Raw genomic sequence first — 16,135 nt, forward strand, 5'->3', positions numbered from 1 at the left:
TGTCTATAGACAGGAACACTACAATTATAATTAAAAGTAGAGAAGGAAAGAAGCTCAAAGTGACTTGATGTTCCTAATTAGGATGTGTGCATGTGATTCTTTGGGGCATAGTGTATGAGGTTAAAGCCTGTGTTTTTTAAAAAGCATACAGCAGACACTAATATAAATGTTTTATGTATTTCTGTGAGAAAACAGTAATATTTAATTGCCTCGTTTTACAGTGGCTGGGAGCAAGAGAAAAATGGAGACACAAAGCTCCATCTTCCACTACTGCATATAGTGGGCAAATAATATTTGCACAAATGCATCCCCTATAAATGGTGGGGACTGTATTTCTAAATATGTATTAAGTATTATGGTTTAGGAAATTTAATGTTAACCAGAAGCCCGGTGTTTCACTTCCATGTTCAAAGTTTTTTCTCTTGAATTTGTTTGGAGCTTTCTAGAAAATATATACTTTAGATGCTTCAATGAGCTTTAACTGTTATTGTTAGGAATTTATGTTGGAAGAAAAAACTTTTGTTATCTTATTATTAATGGAAGACAAAGCTATGAAAGAAATGGCTCCTTTTAATAAATCTAAGACAAAGAATACTAAGTTATTTTTGTTCTATTTTCAGGGCAATTAAAGCATTTCAAGAGGTGCTTTATATTGATCCCAGCTTCTCTCGGGCCAATGAGATTCACTTGCGTCTTGGGTTGATGTTTAAAGTGAACACGGACTATGAGTCTAGTCTTAAGGTAAGTAAAGAATACAATGTAATTGCAGAATGTTATTTCAGATTAAACCATGAGAACACTTTCACCAAAGTTCCTGTAAAATGGCAAAGTTTTGAATTTTGCGGATATTTACTAGTCCTTTATATATTAGAAAGCTCAGACACTGATACCGGGTTCGTACTAAATCTTCAGTCTTGCAGGAAGCCCCCTTTTTTTCCCCTGTCTTTTGTCATCCCCGGCCAAGACTTGTTTTGTAACATTTTACTAAATACGTTGTGCCACTTCCCCAGTTCTAATTGGAATTTATATATGACAGGCAGCTTGTACAGTGGAATTAGACTGTAGGTGGAATGGTACTTTAAACATATATCCCAACATTTATAATTATTTCACATTAAAGAGAGCATTAAAATGTTCATTCCAATAGAGTATTTTCATAACATTGTTAACTGGGGAAATGAAATTTAAAAATGTACTAGCCATATTCTTCTAAATTAATTTCTCGTATCTGTGCTATCAATTTCTTAAGTATAAATAACGGCTCATGGCAATTAACATTGCTTATGATTTAGGTAACTGCATCAGAACCCTTTCAAGCTTGTATGTCTGCAGAGAAAGCTGTGTATGCTTTTGGAAGAAAATCTAAATTGTTTCATTTTAGGCAATTAAATCAGGTTTTGTTTTAAATTTGGTTTTCTTCTCAATTATTGACCAACACTGGTACCTTCAATTGTTCGTTTCAATATTGAACTCTTGGGTGCAATATATAGAAACTAATACAAAGTAAAATATTGTGTTATTGCAGTTCTGAGTGTGATGAAGGTAGTGGCTTTAATATATTAAAGGATATATTTTCATTTTTTTTCTGCGGAGGTGAAATTAGAAAATCAAAATTAATTGCATTATTATTGATCTGGAGTATTACACTGTTTATTGAAGATTACTTCAATGGTAGACATAATGCTGTTCGTATTTGCTCCCTCTTGTGTGTCCTTTGATTAAGCTACAAGCTGTAACAGGGTAGCCATGAGATTAGATTTTATTTCACAGAATAAAATAGTTTTATGTATATTCTTGGAACAAAACTAGTTGAAAGAAAAATACTGCAATCTGATTTCTGGGGATAAACAATATATTGAATATAAAAGTTGTAAATGTGTTTGTAGATATTATTAGCAATTTCAGAGACTTTGGGTTTCAAAGTCTGAGAGATTTAAAGATGTGACAATGTGCATCGAATGTTGCAGCTGGTTAAAACAAAAGTCACTCAAGCTGTTTCTCTAATTTCTGGAATTGAAATCGATGAGTAATTTACCAATGTCGCGTCTTCAGAATTCTGTTTAATGTCACATTTTTGACAACTGGCAGGTAACACTCTCACCACATGGCCATCTCAAACCAAAACAAAGCCCAGCTATCTCGTTATCTCTGAGTGCTCCATATTCAACATACTTGAGGGTGGAGAGGGGGTTGGTCACTGTTGGCTAGAAACTGAAAAGGGCCAGCCACATCAACACTGACTACAAGAGCAGAACAGAGGCTGGGTACCTCCAGCTCACCTTCTGAGCCCTCAACCTCCTCGCCATCCACAAGTCTGAAGTCAAGAGTGTGATGGAATGTTTACTGCTGGCTTGGATAGCTGCAGTGCAGTAACACTTTGGAAGCTCAACACTATCCAAAAATAGAGAAGTTTGTCTGATTTATGCATCTGCCACTGGACTCTGTATCTCTACCCCTTACATCGCTAGTTCAGTGTGCCTGCAATATGACTTCCAGAATGTACTGCACTAACTCAATAACCTTGACAACACCCCATCCCCTGCCAACTCTAGATCTGGGGATGATGAAGGCAACAGTATTGTAGGAGCATCACCTCCAATTTTCTGCAGTTGCAAGTGTCTTGTTCAATAAGAATAGTTATTGAACCATCAGAAGAAGGTTCCAGGCTAACATAGGTGAGGCTATTAAATATCTCTTTTAAAATATTTTTGAGGGGCTCATCCAAGATTAATCCTCACACCTGAATTAGTTGGGATAGTGAGGTGCTATAATTGGCCTCAAAGTCTTCAGTAAGAGAGGAGAAAATTGCCCAAGACTCTTGCTCCTCATAACAGCCCAGATTCTTCAAGTTAAAACGTGGGGCTGGATTGAACTTCATTGTGATGTTCCTTGTACCCATGCAATTGTCTCTACCAAAGGGTTGACCTCAAGACTGGAAGTATTTTTTTTCATGTTCTCTCTTGAAAAGGTGCTAGCGAGTTGCTAAAAACTGATAAAGACGTGTATGGGTTTCCAGGCAAAAGTTCTTGAGATTAGGTCTAGCTGTTGATAATTTATTGACTGAACAGTAATTTATCGGACCAATTTGGTAATAATTCAGATATTGTGATTACTGATTTGTGCCCTGGGCTAAATCTTTATTCCAGCTCAAACCCTAACCTTGGAAAAGGAGATATTTAAGAGAGAATGTTGAGATCCTGAAAGCTGGCCCATATTACAATAGACCCTTTCTAGTGTTGTACATTGAGGATGGCACTTGAGCTGCCTGCCATGAACATACAATTTCCAGGAATGTGCAGTCTACCCAAGATTTGGGAAGATGGGATGATGTTACCTTGTACTTTAGTTGAGTTATAAGTCCAAAGGAATTTTCATTATACATTGTTGGATGTTCAGGTGAACTTTGAACTCTAGTAGATTAGAATTGTACTGTTGCATGAGAACAGAAAAAAAACACGCTTGATCTTACATCATGCTCCAACTGCCAGTGCTTTGCTCTCTGTGCATTGACTCCTAATTTAACAAATTTAGAAATTTTCCATGGCTTGAATGATATATCTTCCTTTAATGATGGAGGATTCAACCTGAGTGATTCATCTGTATTCCTGAATTGATGACCATTGCTCTTAGGTATCACGAAGGATGTTCTAATAAATCAGTTTCCTGAAGTAATTTATTCCTGGTATGGAAAATTTGAGGTTGCGCATGCACAAAAAACAAACATAAGCTCAGACTACTTTTTAACCTGTGTCTGCCTCATTGTGTTCATAAAATACATCGGTTGTGCTTACATCTGCAGCTGCTGCCTTTGTCCTTATTTAGAAAATTGGTTTATTGCCGTGCTTTTGGATGAAAATCCACATTTCCATTTTTCTATTTTTAAATCAATGACATGAACTGTCAATTGGAGTCAAAGCACCAGTTGAGATTTCTGGCCTGGTTTTGGCAATTCTGAAAATTTTCTGCTGATCGTCAAATTAGTTTCTCTCACTTGTAGAATTATGGTACATTTGTTCTAGGGGGATATATAAACCTCTGCTGAACATGTCTTACAAAGGCAGCTGTTTTCTAATGCTTAAAATCTTTGGATATCTGCTAGGGTTGTCAATGAATTGCAATTAACATTGAAGATTAATGTATTAATTTTTTAAGAGAAACGTTTTTCATGTTACTGATCTTTGATATTACTTGAATACATATATAGGAATAAGTTTTTACTTACCAACAGCCCAGCACTTTAGGCTACTGAACTATTACCTCCTCTTCTGCTGGTGGCACTGTCAACTAAACAAGATGGGTTTTCCTCCACTTCGTGCGCTACCAAATTTTTGTTTGTAATAATGAGGAAAGAAAGTGAGTGTACAAAATGCACATGGGGAAATTGCTTGTTGCAGGAAATTTGAAACTTATATCCAACACATGGATTATTTCCAGAACTTGGAATACTTGGTTTCTGCAGTTAAGTTTTTACTATGGTAGTTTGAACTCATGATGAATGGGTTATGCCAATTCTAAGTGTAAAGGTTAAGATTTAAGTTAAATGGGGAAAAAACTTGCAGATTTGTGTTGAAACTAATAGCAAGCAGCAATAGTTTAGAGGCCCTTTTCAAATAGTTGCTCAACTTGTGTTTCAGGCCGAGGCAGTGTTTCAGTTTAGCCTGGCTTGGAGTTTGGATTTTGTGATGAAAATATGTTCCTTTCTCCAATCACTTTAATGTACTAAGTTTCTAGTAATATTGCATGAATTTAGTAATTTTTTAATCTGCATTTTAAAAATGTGTTGAAAACAAACTTGTAAGAAGTGGGTTCCGTAACTGTATCAATTACTCATGTGATTAAAACCAAGATTAATGGGTTAATTTTAGTTGCAGTTAATATTCCTGAACGCTTGTCAGCCCTAGTAACTACCATATCCCGTCAATAAGAATAGATGATATTGATTATCTTTGGATCTGGAACAAAATGATCTTTCAGGTTTTAAGGTATCGTCTTATTGGTGACGCTTACCAGACAAGGATTAATTCTTGTACAGCTTGTCAATATTTGTGAGCCCAATAATTGTGACAATGATATTATTAATGGAAAAACTGTTCCCCCATACCTTGAGATCATACTGATTTAAGCATTGTGATTAACCAATAAGCATTGTGATTAACCAATTTGTTGGCTAGTGATGCACCAAAATACAAGTAAATGTGCTCAGGAGTGACAGAAATACTTTCCAAGACTTGAGTTATAAAAAGGTAAATTATATCTATGCTGGCTAACAACCTAGTTCTATATTATCTAAGGGTAAAAGACAGGCTGACATGGATGTTTAACAATCTGTTATGCATTCTGCCATGTCTTATTTCAAGAGTGCTATAAAGATTAGAGTTAGATAGTTCTGATAATTGCATGTTCTCTCGGGTCTTGAAAATTTGAGTTTTGAATATTGCTGATCCTATCTCGCGTTTGTAGAAGTTTATTTGTCATCCAGTAAAAAAATGAGAAACCTATTGCTCTGTTAACTCTATGATTGAAGAAGGCTTTCTAAAGTAGAAAACTCCTATGCTGTGTTTAGAATTACACAAGAATGTTAGATTCTTGTACTAATTTCTTGGCTCTGTTTATGCCATACTGAGATCTTTTCTCTTATTCGTAGCTTCGTATAGTTTGCACAAACAGATGGAGTTTCTTAGAACTGAAACTTGTGTCTTTATCCTTTGCTTTACAGTTTAGCACCAAGGTTTAACAACTAATCCTGAATTATAGTGTTATGATCCCAGCTGATGTTACTACTGGACAAGCCTGACCTAGCTTGATAGATCTTAAATTTTATTTTTTTGTTTAGATACGCGGAGAGTGGCCACTGAACAGAGTCACAGGAGTCAGCTGATGAACTTTTAACAAAAGAATAAAACATTTATTAAATGGGAAAGAATGAACTATATTACAATACTCCTTCACCCACAACCATACCTTTACATATATATACAGATTCGTAAGGATAACATAAGTTACACAAGCTTTCTTGTGCTCTAATGTTCACAGTAAGTATACAGTCCATGTAAACCAATAAGCAACCTGTGATTAGACTAACCACACTCTGAAACCAAATGACAGATGCCACCCCAAACAGATGCTATAGATCTCCCCTCAACTCCCTCCAGATGCTTGTCACATCGTGAGTGAACTGGTCTCACTAAACTCCGCCTTTCACACAGGGTTTCTAGTCTCCACTTTAGAAGAACTGGAATCTTCTCCCAAACAATGCTTTCTCTCAGACACCTTTCACAAGGTCCCACCTCCAGAGTTTCAAACTCTCCTTCCAATGTCCCTCTCTCCTGGATCACCACGTGTATTCAAGCTTTGCCTTCTATCCACTCTTAAATGCTCAGCAATGCCAACAGAACACCACTGCTTCACATGCCCATAATAAAGAGTTCAGCTGTCTACTTGGATCTTATGGCTTCTCGCAAGCCGATATTGCTTTAAATTTGAGTCCTGCAGCTTCGCCCTTGGAGCTTGGACTCTTTCTCTGATCCACGCTCTTAACTTCACTTAACAGGACCTTTTCCAGATTCCTGTTCATTCCCTTTGACTAGAAGGTCTTCTCGGGACCCCTCTTCTTCTGTTCTTTAGGGAAACCTGCATTCTGGAGCTCCCTCCTGTCCAGCTTCTCCTGGTAGCTGGTTTCAACTTTAGTTTGGGACTTGCTGCCTGTCTCTCTCCTATACTGCTTCTACTGGCAACTCTTTCAACTTCAGAGCACATTGACCAAGTGAATTCGAACTGCTTTTCGGTTTCTCTGTCCGTGTGTGGGTGCGGGACCTCCCTCTCTGGATCCCTGTTGCTAGGCAACGTAGTTTTTTTTCTACTTTGTTTTAACTTCCCTAAACCACTACCCCACTTGATAACACAGCTCTCCACTTCAAGGGTCATGAAACTCACAAAAAATGCAGGCATTTTTTAAAGCAAAACTAAATTTCAGGTTTCATCCTTTTTAACCCACAAATACAGAAATATAAATACAATAGTAATTTGATTAGGGTGTAAAAATGCAATATTCACCATGTTCTTTTGTCTTAGGAGATAGAAATCTGAAACGTCACTGGTCATATAGATTAAGCTGCTTGGCTGAGACCCACCAGCTGAATAGTTTGCGAGTGGAGTTCCTTGGCCAATGAAAGGGAGTTCAAGCACCCTTTGATCCTGCAGCGACCACACGAGACTCGAGCTCCTTTCACCGGTTTTATTCAAGCATGCAGGGGAGACTGTATCCATACAAGATGGGTACAAGCTCCCTGAATGGTTACATTTCCTTGCCGTTATACTTTTCCTTTATCTTACTCTATTTGCCTGCACCAATGATCAATGTCTACATGTTTTAACCTCGTTACAGGACCCAATCATTTACACACATAATCAGTTCGTTAGTTCTATTATCTTTGAGACACTCATACATGATTATATTATCCATTCCTAGTCAATGTATACACACAGACCTTGACTCTTTTCTGGCCCAGACTATGACTTGTGGTTTATCAAAAGTCACCTCTTTATCCATTGTATTTGGTTTTTAACTCTTTCATCTCCCCCTTTTGCCTTAGCAAAAGCCCAAGATGGCCAATTACCAGCCTTGAGAATTCCTTCTTTGTCCTTCGGATGGCCAGTCGTCCAGACTTCTTGAAGAATCCTAAACTGCCGCGCTATATAAACTGACCTTTCTTCTAGTCCCTTTAACCCCTTTCCCCATGCGTGCAGTGGACGCTGGAGCATGTCTTTGGAATATTACATGGTAGTCCTTTAAAATTCTCTGCTGATAGGAACACAGGTAAATGGTCCAAACCAATACCACTAGGCTGAAAATCGTCATTGCCATTTGGAGGATCTCCCGCCAATTGATCAAGCGCATTGAGGTAGCATAAGCGGAGGCAGACCCAGCTAACTTAGTTGTGGATTTAATGACCAGGTCCACCTGGACACGTTTCCTCCTATCTTGGTCCTTTGATGTGCGAGTTTATTGATGTGCTAATTTTGTTTCCTGTAACACGGCCAATCGTGCTATCTTGCCCAGGGTCTCGTCAGTAAATTCTGTATCATTCCACCAGGAACTAAATACGTATTCTGTCATTTGTCCTGGTAGGCGGAAATCTCCTCATGTGAGGGAAGCAGTGATTTGTATACAAAAACTGGAGTTCACTGAACACAGTCCTCCAAAAACCATCTTGTCTTCACTGGTCATAAAACACCATTGTGTCGGGGACATTTGGACTGCTTTGAAGGCTTCCTGAATGGGAGACATCTTGAGGATAATTCTGCTGTTGTTAGTCAGGGGCTCTAGGGTATGGCAAGTACACACAACATAACTTTGTGATTCCATACAACAGTCCTTGGTACACTCCAAATTGAGGAGTTAACGTAAGCGAGGTACCCAACAGCCCCTCCCCTTGTATACTAATAGCTGTTAAAGCATATTCTGTCCCATATGCGTTATAACGCAGTCCGTTGGCTGCTTCGGTAGCTGTTTGAGATGCATAATTTATTTAGTTCATAAAACTGAGCAGTTTACCACTGAATTCGCACTTCCAAAGAGACCACCTATTTCCCACAACAGGCTACTTATCCATCTTCCCTGATTTCTTGCCCCTGGGGTAATTCGAGCATTGTAATCCCCAATGATCTGTTCTAACCAATATTTAGCCTGCTTAATCGAGCTTCAGTGATTTCTATATGGTCCCTGTAAGACCGTTGCTAAACCTGTGAGGTTATACTTCACCTGCAGGGATACCATAGTGACATCATGCAACAGGAGTTTGGCCTTCCCAATCCTGACTATTCCGTTTGGAGGGGGGTTTGTCGTCTTAGGGCAGCAGGTTGGTTTTTGATATCCACAAGTACTCAGTTTAAAACATTTGTATCATAATAGTCATGCCTATCTATTACATATTTACATGTTTCTTGACAGCGTTGTCCCTCAGGACCGGGTTCCCAAACAAAGAGAGGTAGGTCTGTCCATCTGGCGATCATATTAATTAATCTCCTGAAACATCCAAATGCTTATTGGCGAAAAATTAGTAGAGGGCGCATACATTCTATATCCCCATACCACCAACCCAGTCCAGTCATGTTGTCATAAATCCCAGTTATTGTTATTCTGCTGATCGTGTCTGTGCTTATGCTTAGCGAGATATTACTGGGCAAGTGAATTGCACTAGGGTGTATCCTCGAGTGCATTTGCTATTTTATCATTGTCCTTGCCCCTGGGTAGGTACCATCACCCTGTGAAGTTCCCCCTGGTACATTTGAGTGGTGTTAGCTTGACTGGCTGCCCTGGTGCTGATAAACATAAATGACTCTTACAACCTTTTGTCTTGTCGCACGTGGGGTCTGGTTTCCAATTGTTTGTTTGTTATGTTCATGTAGTGACTTGATCTGTAATCCAGGTGTTGGGCTTCCTTATCCGTTCCCCAATTCCTCCTTGGGGGAGTAGTACGTATTGTCCAGGGTGGAGGCAGATGCCATTGTCGACCTTGACTTTCGCTGCCTCCCATGCTAGTACTGACACAGCCACAACCAGGATCGTAGACCTTTGGAAACATTAACATCGGCTCCCGTTGTCCGGGTTGCTGCTTGGTGATTCATCATATATCTTTAACTGTGTGTAATGCCTCCATTTACTGCCCATTTTCATGTCTACAAGTGCACACGTATCACCTGTCATAATTACCTCGTATGGTCCATGCCACCTAGGGGCAAACCCTATTTGCTCTGGGTTCACCTTGACCGTCACCTTATTCCCCACTTGGGGGGGATCCGATGCTGCTCTTTTGATTTGCCTGTTTCCATATCCTTAATCACGTGTCGGTCTCTGACTTCCTTCCTTAACTCACGCAATTGCTTACTCATTTCCCTCACATAGTCTCGTATCCTTCCTTGTGGTGGTCCTACATCTCCCCCTCCTACTATGATTCTCTCAGGTAACTGCATTGCTCTCCTTGCCATTAGTTCAAATGGGGTGAACCCGGCGGTCCTGCTTGGGGTAGTCCTAAGGCGCATCAGAATATTGGGCAACACTGTTGCCCAGTTTATTCCCTGTCTCTTGAATTGCTTTTGCTATTGATGTTTTTTAAGTTGGTTCATCCTTTCCACCATCCCCGAGCTCTGTGGGTGGTAGGGAACATGGGATTTCTGTTTAATCCCCATAAGTTTACACATTTCTTTAATAACACTTCCTGTGAAATGAGCTCCCTGATCTGAATCCATCTGGGTAGGCAAACCACCACCCCCCCTGCCAAACTCCTTCTACTCCACTATCCCCTGCTGCTGTCCCATGTTAGACCTCAATTCCTTAAGCTATATACACAACATATACAATGCACCTTCTTATCCTATCTTTCAATGGCTCAGTATCTTCATTTCCAGTGGCGGTTCTCTCTGGGAGCTGCTTAACTCTGCCTGTCATCATGGTGTTAATCCTGTGGTCTTACTTTTTGTAGCTCGCAAGTACATTAATATAATCAGTAATACATCTATTTAGTCTTTTTCCAGCTTTCCCTTTACCCGTATCCCTCTTGTGGTGAATTGTTAAGTATTATTTCTCCTTACCCTTCAATTGCCCTCAACTACAGATTCCACATAGTTTCACCTCTAAGGTTTTTTTTTCCCTGACCATGATCATCCTAAGATTCTCTTGAGGTTATTTTCTCTCTTTTCTTGACTGTTTAAAATGTTTCCTTACTCTTGATTAACTATTCCATATTTACTACATATTAACTATTCCATATCAGTGAGGATCTCTGTCTCTAGATCTTTGCTTATCTCCCCCTGTGCGGTTCTAATGTCTCAGTTGGTGGCCAGATTATCAAATTCAGTTCCCTTAAAACAGCTTGTACATTGTCTCCTCTTTCCTTAACTCTTTCTCCTACCCTTAACCCTTTTCTCATACTATTTTACACATGCAGTAGCTACCATATTGTTCGGGTAGCCTGGAGAGACTTTACAGTCCAATAAAGTATTCTCATAACAGTTTTAAAACAGAAATCAGGCATTGACATGTTTTGTTTCCTTATCTTCTCAAATAACATTTTATTGTCTCAAAAGTAACCCACTAAATTTTGTCTGACTTTTTTAGAATTATCCCAGATTCATTAACTTGGCCAAATATTGGATTTCTGCCAAACTTTGTCAAGGTCTTGAGCTTAACTTTATATTTTGGGAACAGACTTACAAATACAAAAGCTTGCAGCATTTGAATTTGTGTCAATTGTTATCAAAACTTTTAAAATAAAAATTCCCTTTTGAGGACTTTATTGGAAACCAAACTGCAAATTTTTTTACAAACTTTGAGAACTGTAATTTACACTATCAAAATTAAAACTATCTCTTTCTCATGTGTTTTGATTTGTATCCAGATTAAAAGTCCCATATGTTTATCGATACATTCTTTATCTTGGATAGCATCCTAGTTATTCAAAAGTTACCTTCTAAATTACACTGCACTTTACATCTCAAGATTGTCCCAAATTCAAATAACAGTGCTATTGGGATGTAGATTTCCTTTCATGTTTAATATATCTCTTCAAAAGAAACCCCTTTTTATCCATTGGAACCACCTAGACCTTGTACGTATGTATTTTGGTTTTCCTAGAATCCTTTTGAATTTCAGGTAATTTTTTTTCCCCCTCAGAATTTTAGAATACCAACTCGTATGAGCTAATGTAACTTGTATGTATCAATCCCAATCAGCTTGGAAGTTGGTGATAAGGGTTACCCTCTACTAGCCTGCAAGGGGGTGGTACAAAGGTTGGTTTATCTCAAACAAAGGCAAACCCTGTTTTATCTTTACAATATCTTCAAATTGTGATTTTTGCCAGAAATCTCAACTCAAACCTTATACTCAAAACTTTGGAATGTTTGAGTATACTTTTCCTTTAATCTAATATGGGGATTTCGACTCTAAAGTGCTGAACTGCACACCCAAATGACAATTTAAGGAAGAAAACACGTTAAAACTCACATACAAATGCTTCCTTGCATACAAACAAACACACACAAAGGTATATATTTATATTCCTATAACATTGAACTTAGTGACTTAAAACTCTCATACTCTAAATGAAACTTCAAGTAGCAGTGGGGGGAATAAAGGGAACTTGGAGGCTCCACCTATAGGGACAGTCAAACTGACTGAAGCTCTCATTTCCTCCGCCCCTGCCTGTCACTGCTCATAATCTCTTGCTCTTGCTCTCTCACTCTCCCCTCGCTCCCTTCAGTACAAACAGCTCATGTAACTTAGATCAATTCCTTTTTTTTTAAGTTACAAAAAATTCAGCAGGGGACCTTTTGGGTCCCAATCATCCTTCTCATTCTCTGTTGTTGGCCCCGGGAGAAATTGATCTGCCGCTGTGACCGGTGCAACTCGACCAAGATATTTCCATATTAGTTTAGCTTGTTGCAGATACAGTCTCAAAATAAGTACTGTAGCTTTGTTGGTTTTATCCCTGTCTGAGCTTTCCACCACTCCATAGAACATTGTGGTGAATCGCTCGGCTGCCAACCTTGTTTTTTTTTTTATTTTGCTGATCAGCCTTTTATGCTTCTGGGCAAGGTGAAGGGACATGGCTCCCTCACCTCCCCTTTCCAAAATGAACTTGAGTTCAGTTTTCTCGGCCATAATCGCACACCTTCCAGGGATCCAGTCGTCCCCCAGGACTCAATTGTCCCACTTTACTCATGCTCCTGGGGACCCAATTGTCCCCATCCACTTGGATCTCTGGTCTAAAGTTCGGATCTGCCCTATTAGACATCCGCTCTAGTCTGACGCGAACAACCGGAGAGTATTTTTCAAATGAAATATACTAACTAGATCATTGTTCCACCTTCATAGAGGTCTGGGTGGACCCTGCCAACTATACCAGTGAGAGGGAGTTCAAGCACCCTCCGATCCCGCAACGACCACACGAGACTCTACCTTCTTTCGCCAGTTTTATTCAAACATGCAGGGGAGACTTGTATCCATACAAGATGGGTAGAAGCTCCCCGAATGGTTACGTTTCCTTGCAGTTATACTTTACCCTTATCTTACTCTATTTGCATGCACCAGTAATCAATGTCTGTGTTTTAACCTTGTTACAGGACCCAATTATTTACATACATAATAGGAAAGAACTAATTATCTTTGAGACACTGGTATGTGATTATATTATCCACTCCTATTCAATGTATACACACAGACCTTGACTCTTATCCGGTCTAGACTATGACTTGTAATTTATCATAAGCCACCTCTTTATCTATTGTCAAAGCAAAAAACTGCAGATGCTGGAAATCCAAAACAAAAATAAAAATACCTGGAAAAACTCAGCAGGTCAGACAGCATCTGCGGAGAGGAACACAGTTAACATTTCGAGTCTATATGACTTTTCCACAGAACTAAGGAAAAATAGAAAAGTGGTGAAATATAAGCAGGTTTAAGGGGGTGGGACAAGCAGAGCTGGATAGAGGGCCAGTGATAGGTGGAGATAGCCAAAAGATGTCATAGACAAAAGGACAAAGAGGTGTTGAAGAATATCCTTAGATATTATCTAAGGAAGTGCTAATAGGTGACATTAACGGTAGAAAGCAGGACGAGGAAGGTACAGATAGCCCTAGTGGGGCTGGGGTGGGGGGGAAGGGATCGAAATAGGCTAAAAGGGACAGATAAAACAATGGATGGAAATACATTTAAAAATAATGGAAATAGGTGGGAAAAGAAAAATCTATATAAATTATTGGAAAAAAGGGGGATTGGAAAGGGGATGGGGATGGAGGAGAGAGTTCATGATCTAAAATTGTTGAACTCAGGATTCAGTCCAGAATGCTGTAAAGTGCCTCGTCGGAAGATGAGGTGCTGTTCTTCCAGTGTGCATTGAGCTTCATTGGAACAATGCAGCAGGCCAAGGACAGACATGTGGGCATAAGAGCAGGGCGGAGTGTTGAAATGGCAAGAGACAGGGAGGTCTGAGTCATGCTTGTGGACAGACCGAAGATGTTCCGCAAAGCGGTCACCCAGTCTGCGTTTGGTCTCTCCAACGTAGAGGAAACCGCATTGGGAGCAACGAATGCAGTAGACTAAATTGAGGGAAGTGCAAGTGAAATGCTGCTTCACTTGAATGGAGTGTTTGGCCCCTTGGCCGGGGAGGAGAGGGGAAGTAAAGGGGCAGGTGTTGCACCTTCTGCGGTTGCATGGGAAGGTGCCTTGGGAGGGGGTTGAAGTGTAGGGGGTGATGGAGGAGTGGACCAGGGTGTCCCAGAGGGAATGATCCCTGCGGAATGCTGCCGGAGGGGTGAAGGGAAGATGTGTTTGGTGGTGGCATCGTGCTGGAGTTGGTGGAAATGGCAGAGGGGGACCCTATCACGGTTCTGGGAGGGAGAGGAAGGTGTAAGGGCAGATGCGCGGGAGATGTGCCAGAAACGGTTGAGGGCCTGTCAACCACCGTGGGTGGAAAACCTTGGTTAAGGAAGAAGGAAGACATGTCAGAGGAACTGTTTTTGAAAGTGACATCATCAGAACAGATGCGATGGAGGTGAAGTAACTGAGAGAATGTGATGGACTCCTTACAGGAAGCGGGGTGTGAGGAGCTGTAGCTGAGGTAGCTGTGGGAGTCGGTAGGCTTGTAATGAATATTGGTGGACAGTCTATCACCAGAAATTGAGACAACGTGGTCAAGGAAGGGAAGGGAAGTGTCAGAGATGGACCATGTGAAAATGATGGAGGGGTGGAAATTGGAAGCAAAATTAATAAATTTTTCCAGGTCCAGACGAGAGTATGAAGTAGCACCGAAGCAATCATTGATGTACTGGAGAAAGAGTTGTGGGAGGGGGCCTGACTAGGACTGGAACAAGGAATGTTCTGCATACCCCATAAAGAGACAGGCATAAGTGGGGCCCATGCGGGTACCCATAGCCACACCTTTTATTTGGAGGAAGTGAGAGGAGTTTAAGGAGAAATTGTTCAGTGAGAGAACAAGTTCAGCCAGACGGAGAAGAGTGGTGATGGATGGGGATTGTTCGGGCCTCTGTTCGAGGAAGAAGCGGAGAGCCATCAGACCACCCTGGTGGGGGATGGAGGTATGAAGGGATTGGACGTCCAAGGTGAAGAGGAGGTGGTCTTTTGCCTCCGTCGCATCTGTTCTGATGATGCCACTTTCAAAAACAGTTCCTCTGACATGACTTCCTTCTTCCTTAGCCGTGGTTTTCCACCCACAGTGGTTGACAGCCTCTCAACCGTTTCCGGCACATCTCCCCTGCATCCACCCTTACACCTTCCCTTCCCTCCCAGAGCCGTGTTAGGGTCCCCCTTGTCCTCACTTATCACCCCACCAGCCTCCGCATTCAAAGGATCATCCACTGCCATTTCCGCCAACTCCATGATGCCACCACCAAACACATCTTCCCTTCACCCCCCCAGCAGCATTCCTCAGGGATCGTTCCCACCCTGGTCCACTCCTCCATCACCCCCTACACCTCAACACCCTCCCACGGCACCTTCCCATGCAACCGCAGAAGGTGCAACACCTGCCCCTTTACTTCCCCTCTCACCATCCAAGGGCCCAACACTCCTTTCAAGTGAAGCAGCATTTCACTTGCACTTCCCTCAATTTAGTCTACTGCATTTGCTGCTCCTGATGCGGTTTCCTGTACAATGGAGAGACCAAACGCAGACTGGGTGACCGCTTTGCGGGACACCTTCAGTCTGTCCGCAAGCATGACCCAGACCTCCCTGTCTCTTGCCATTTCAACACTCCACCCTGCTCTCATGCCCACATGTCCGCCTTGGCCTGCTGCATTGTTCCAGTGAAGCTCAACACAAACTGGAGGAACAGCACCTCATCTTCCAACTAGGCACTTTACAGCCTTCTGGATTAAATATTGAATTCAACAATTTTAGATCATGAACTCTCTCCTCCATCCCCACCCCCTTTCTGATCCCCCTTTTTTCCAGTAATTTATATAGATTTTTCTTTTCCCACCTATTTCCATTATTTTTAAATGTATTTCTTTCCATTGTTTTATCTCTCCCTTTTCGCCTATTTTGTTCCCTTCCCCTCCATCCCACCTCCACTAGGGCTATCTGTACTTTGTTTGTCCTGCTTTCTACCATAATGTCACC

The 16,135-nt window shown here is 40.8% G+C and overlaps 1 protein-coding gene across 2 annotated transcripts in view; it reads left to right on the forward strand.

Annotated features, from left to right (window-relative positions):
• The window catches only part of kdm6a (lysine (K)-specific demethylase 6A), a 284,665-nt gene that overhangs the window by 135,980 nt on the left and 132,550 nt on the right, over positions 1–16,135 (forward strand). For both annotated transcript variants that reach the window (XM_041210596.1, XM_041210597.1), the window contains exon 6: positions 621–741. In XM_041210596.1, the coding sequence (XP_041066530.1) occupies positions 621–741 (121 nt within the window). The remainder of the gene's footprint in view (positions 1–620; positions 742–16,135) is intronic.

The sequence above is a fragment of the Carcharodon carcharias genome, chromosome 18, assembly GCF_017639515.1.
Source record: "Carcharodon carcharias isolate sCarCar2 chromosome 18, sCarCar2.pri, whole genome shotgun sequence".
Taxonomy (NCBI): Eukaryota; Metazoa; Chordata; class Chondrichthyes; order Lamniformes; family Lamnidae; genus Carcharodon; species Carcharodon carcharias.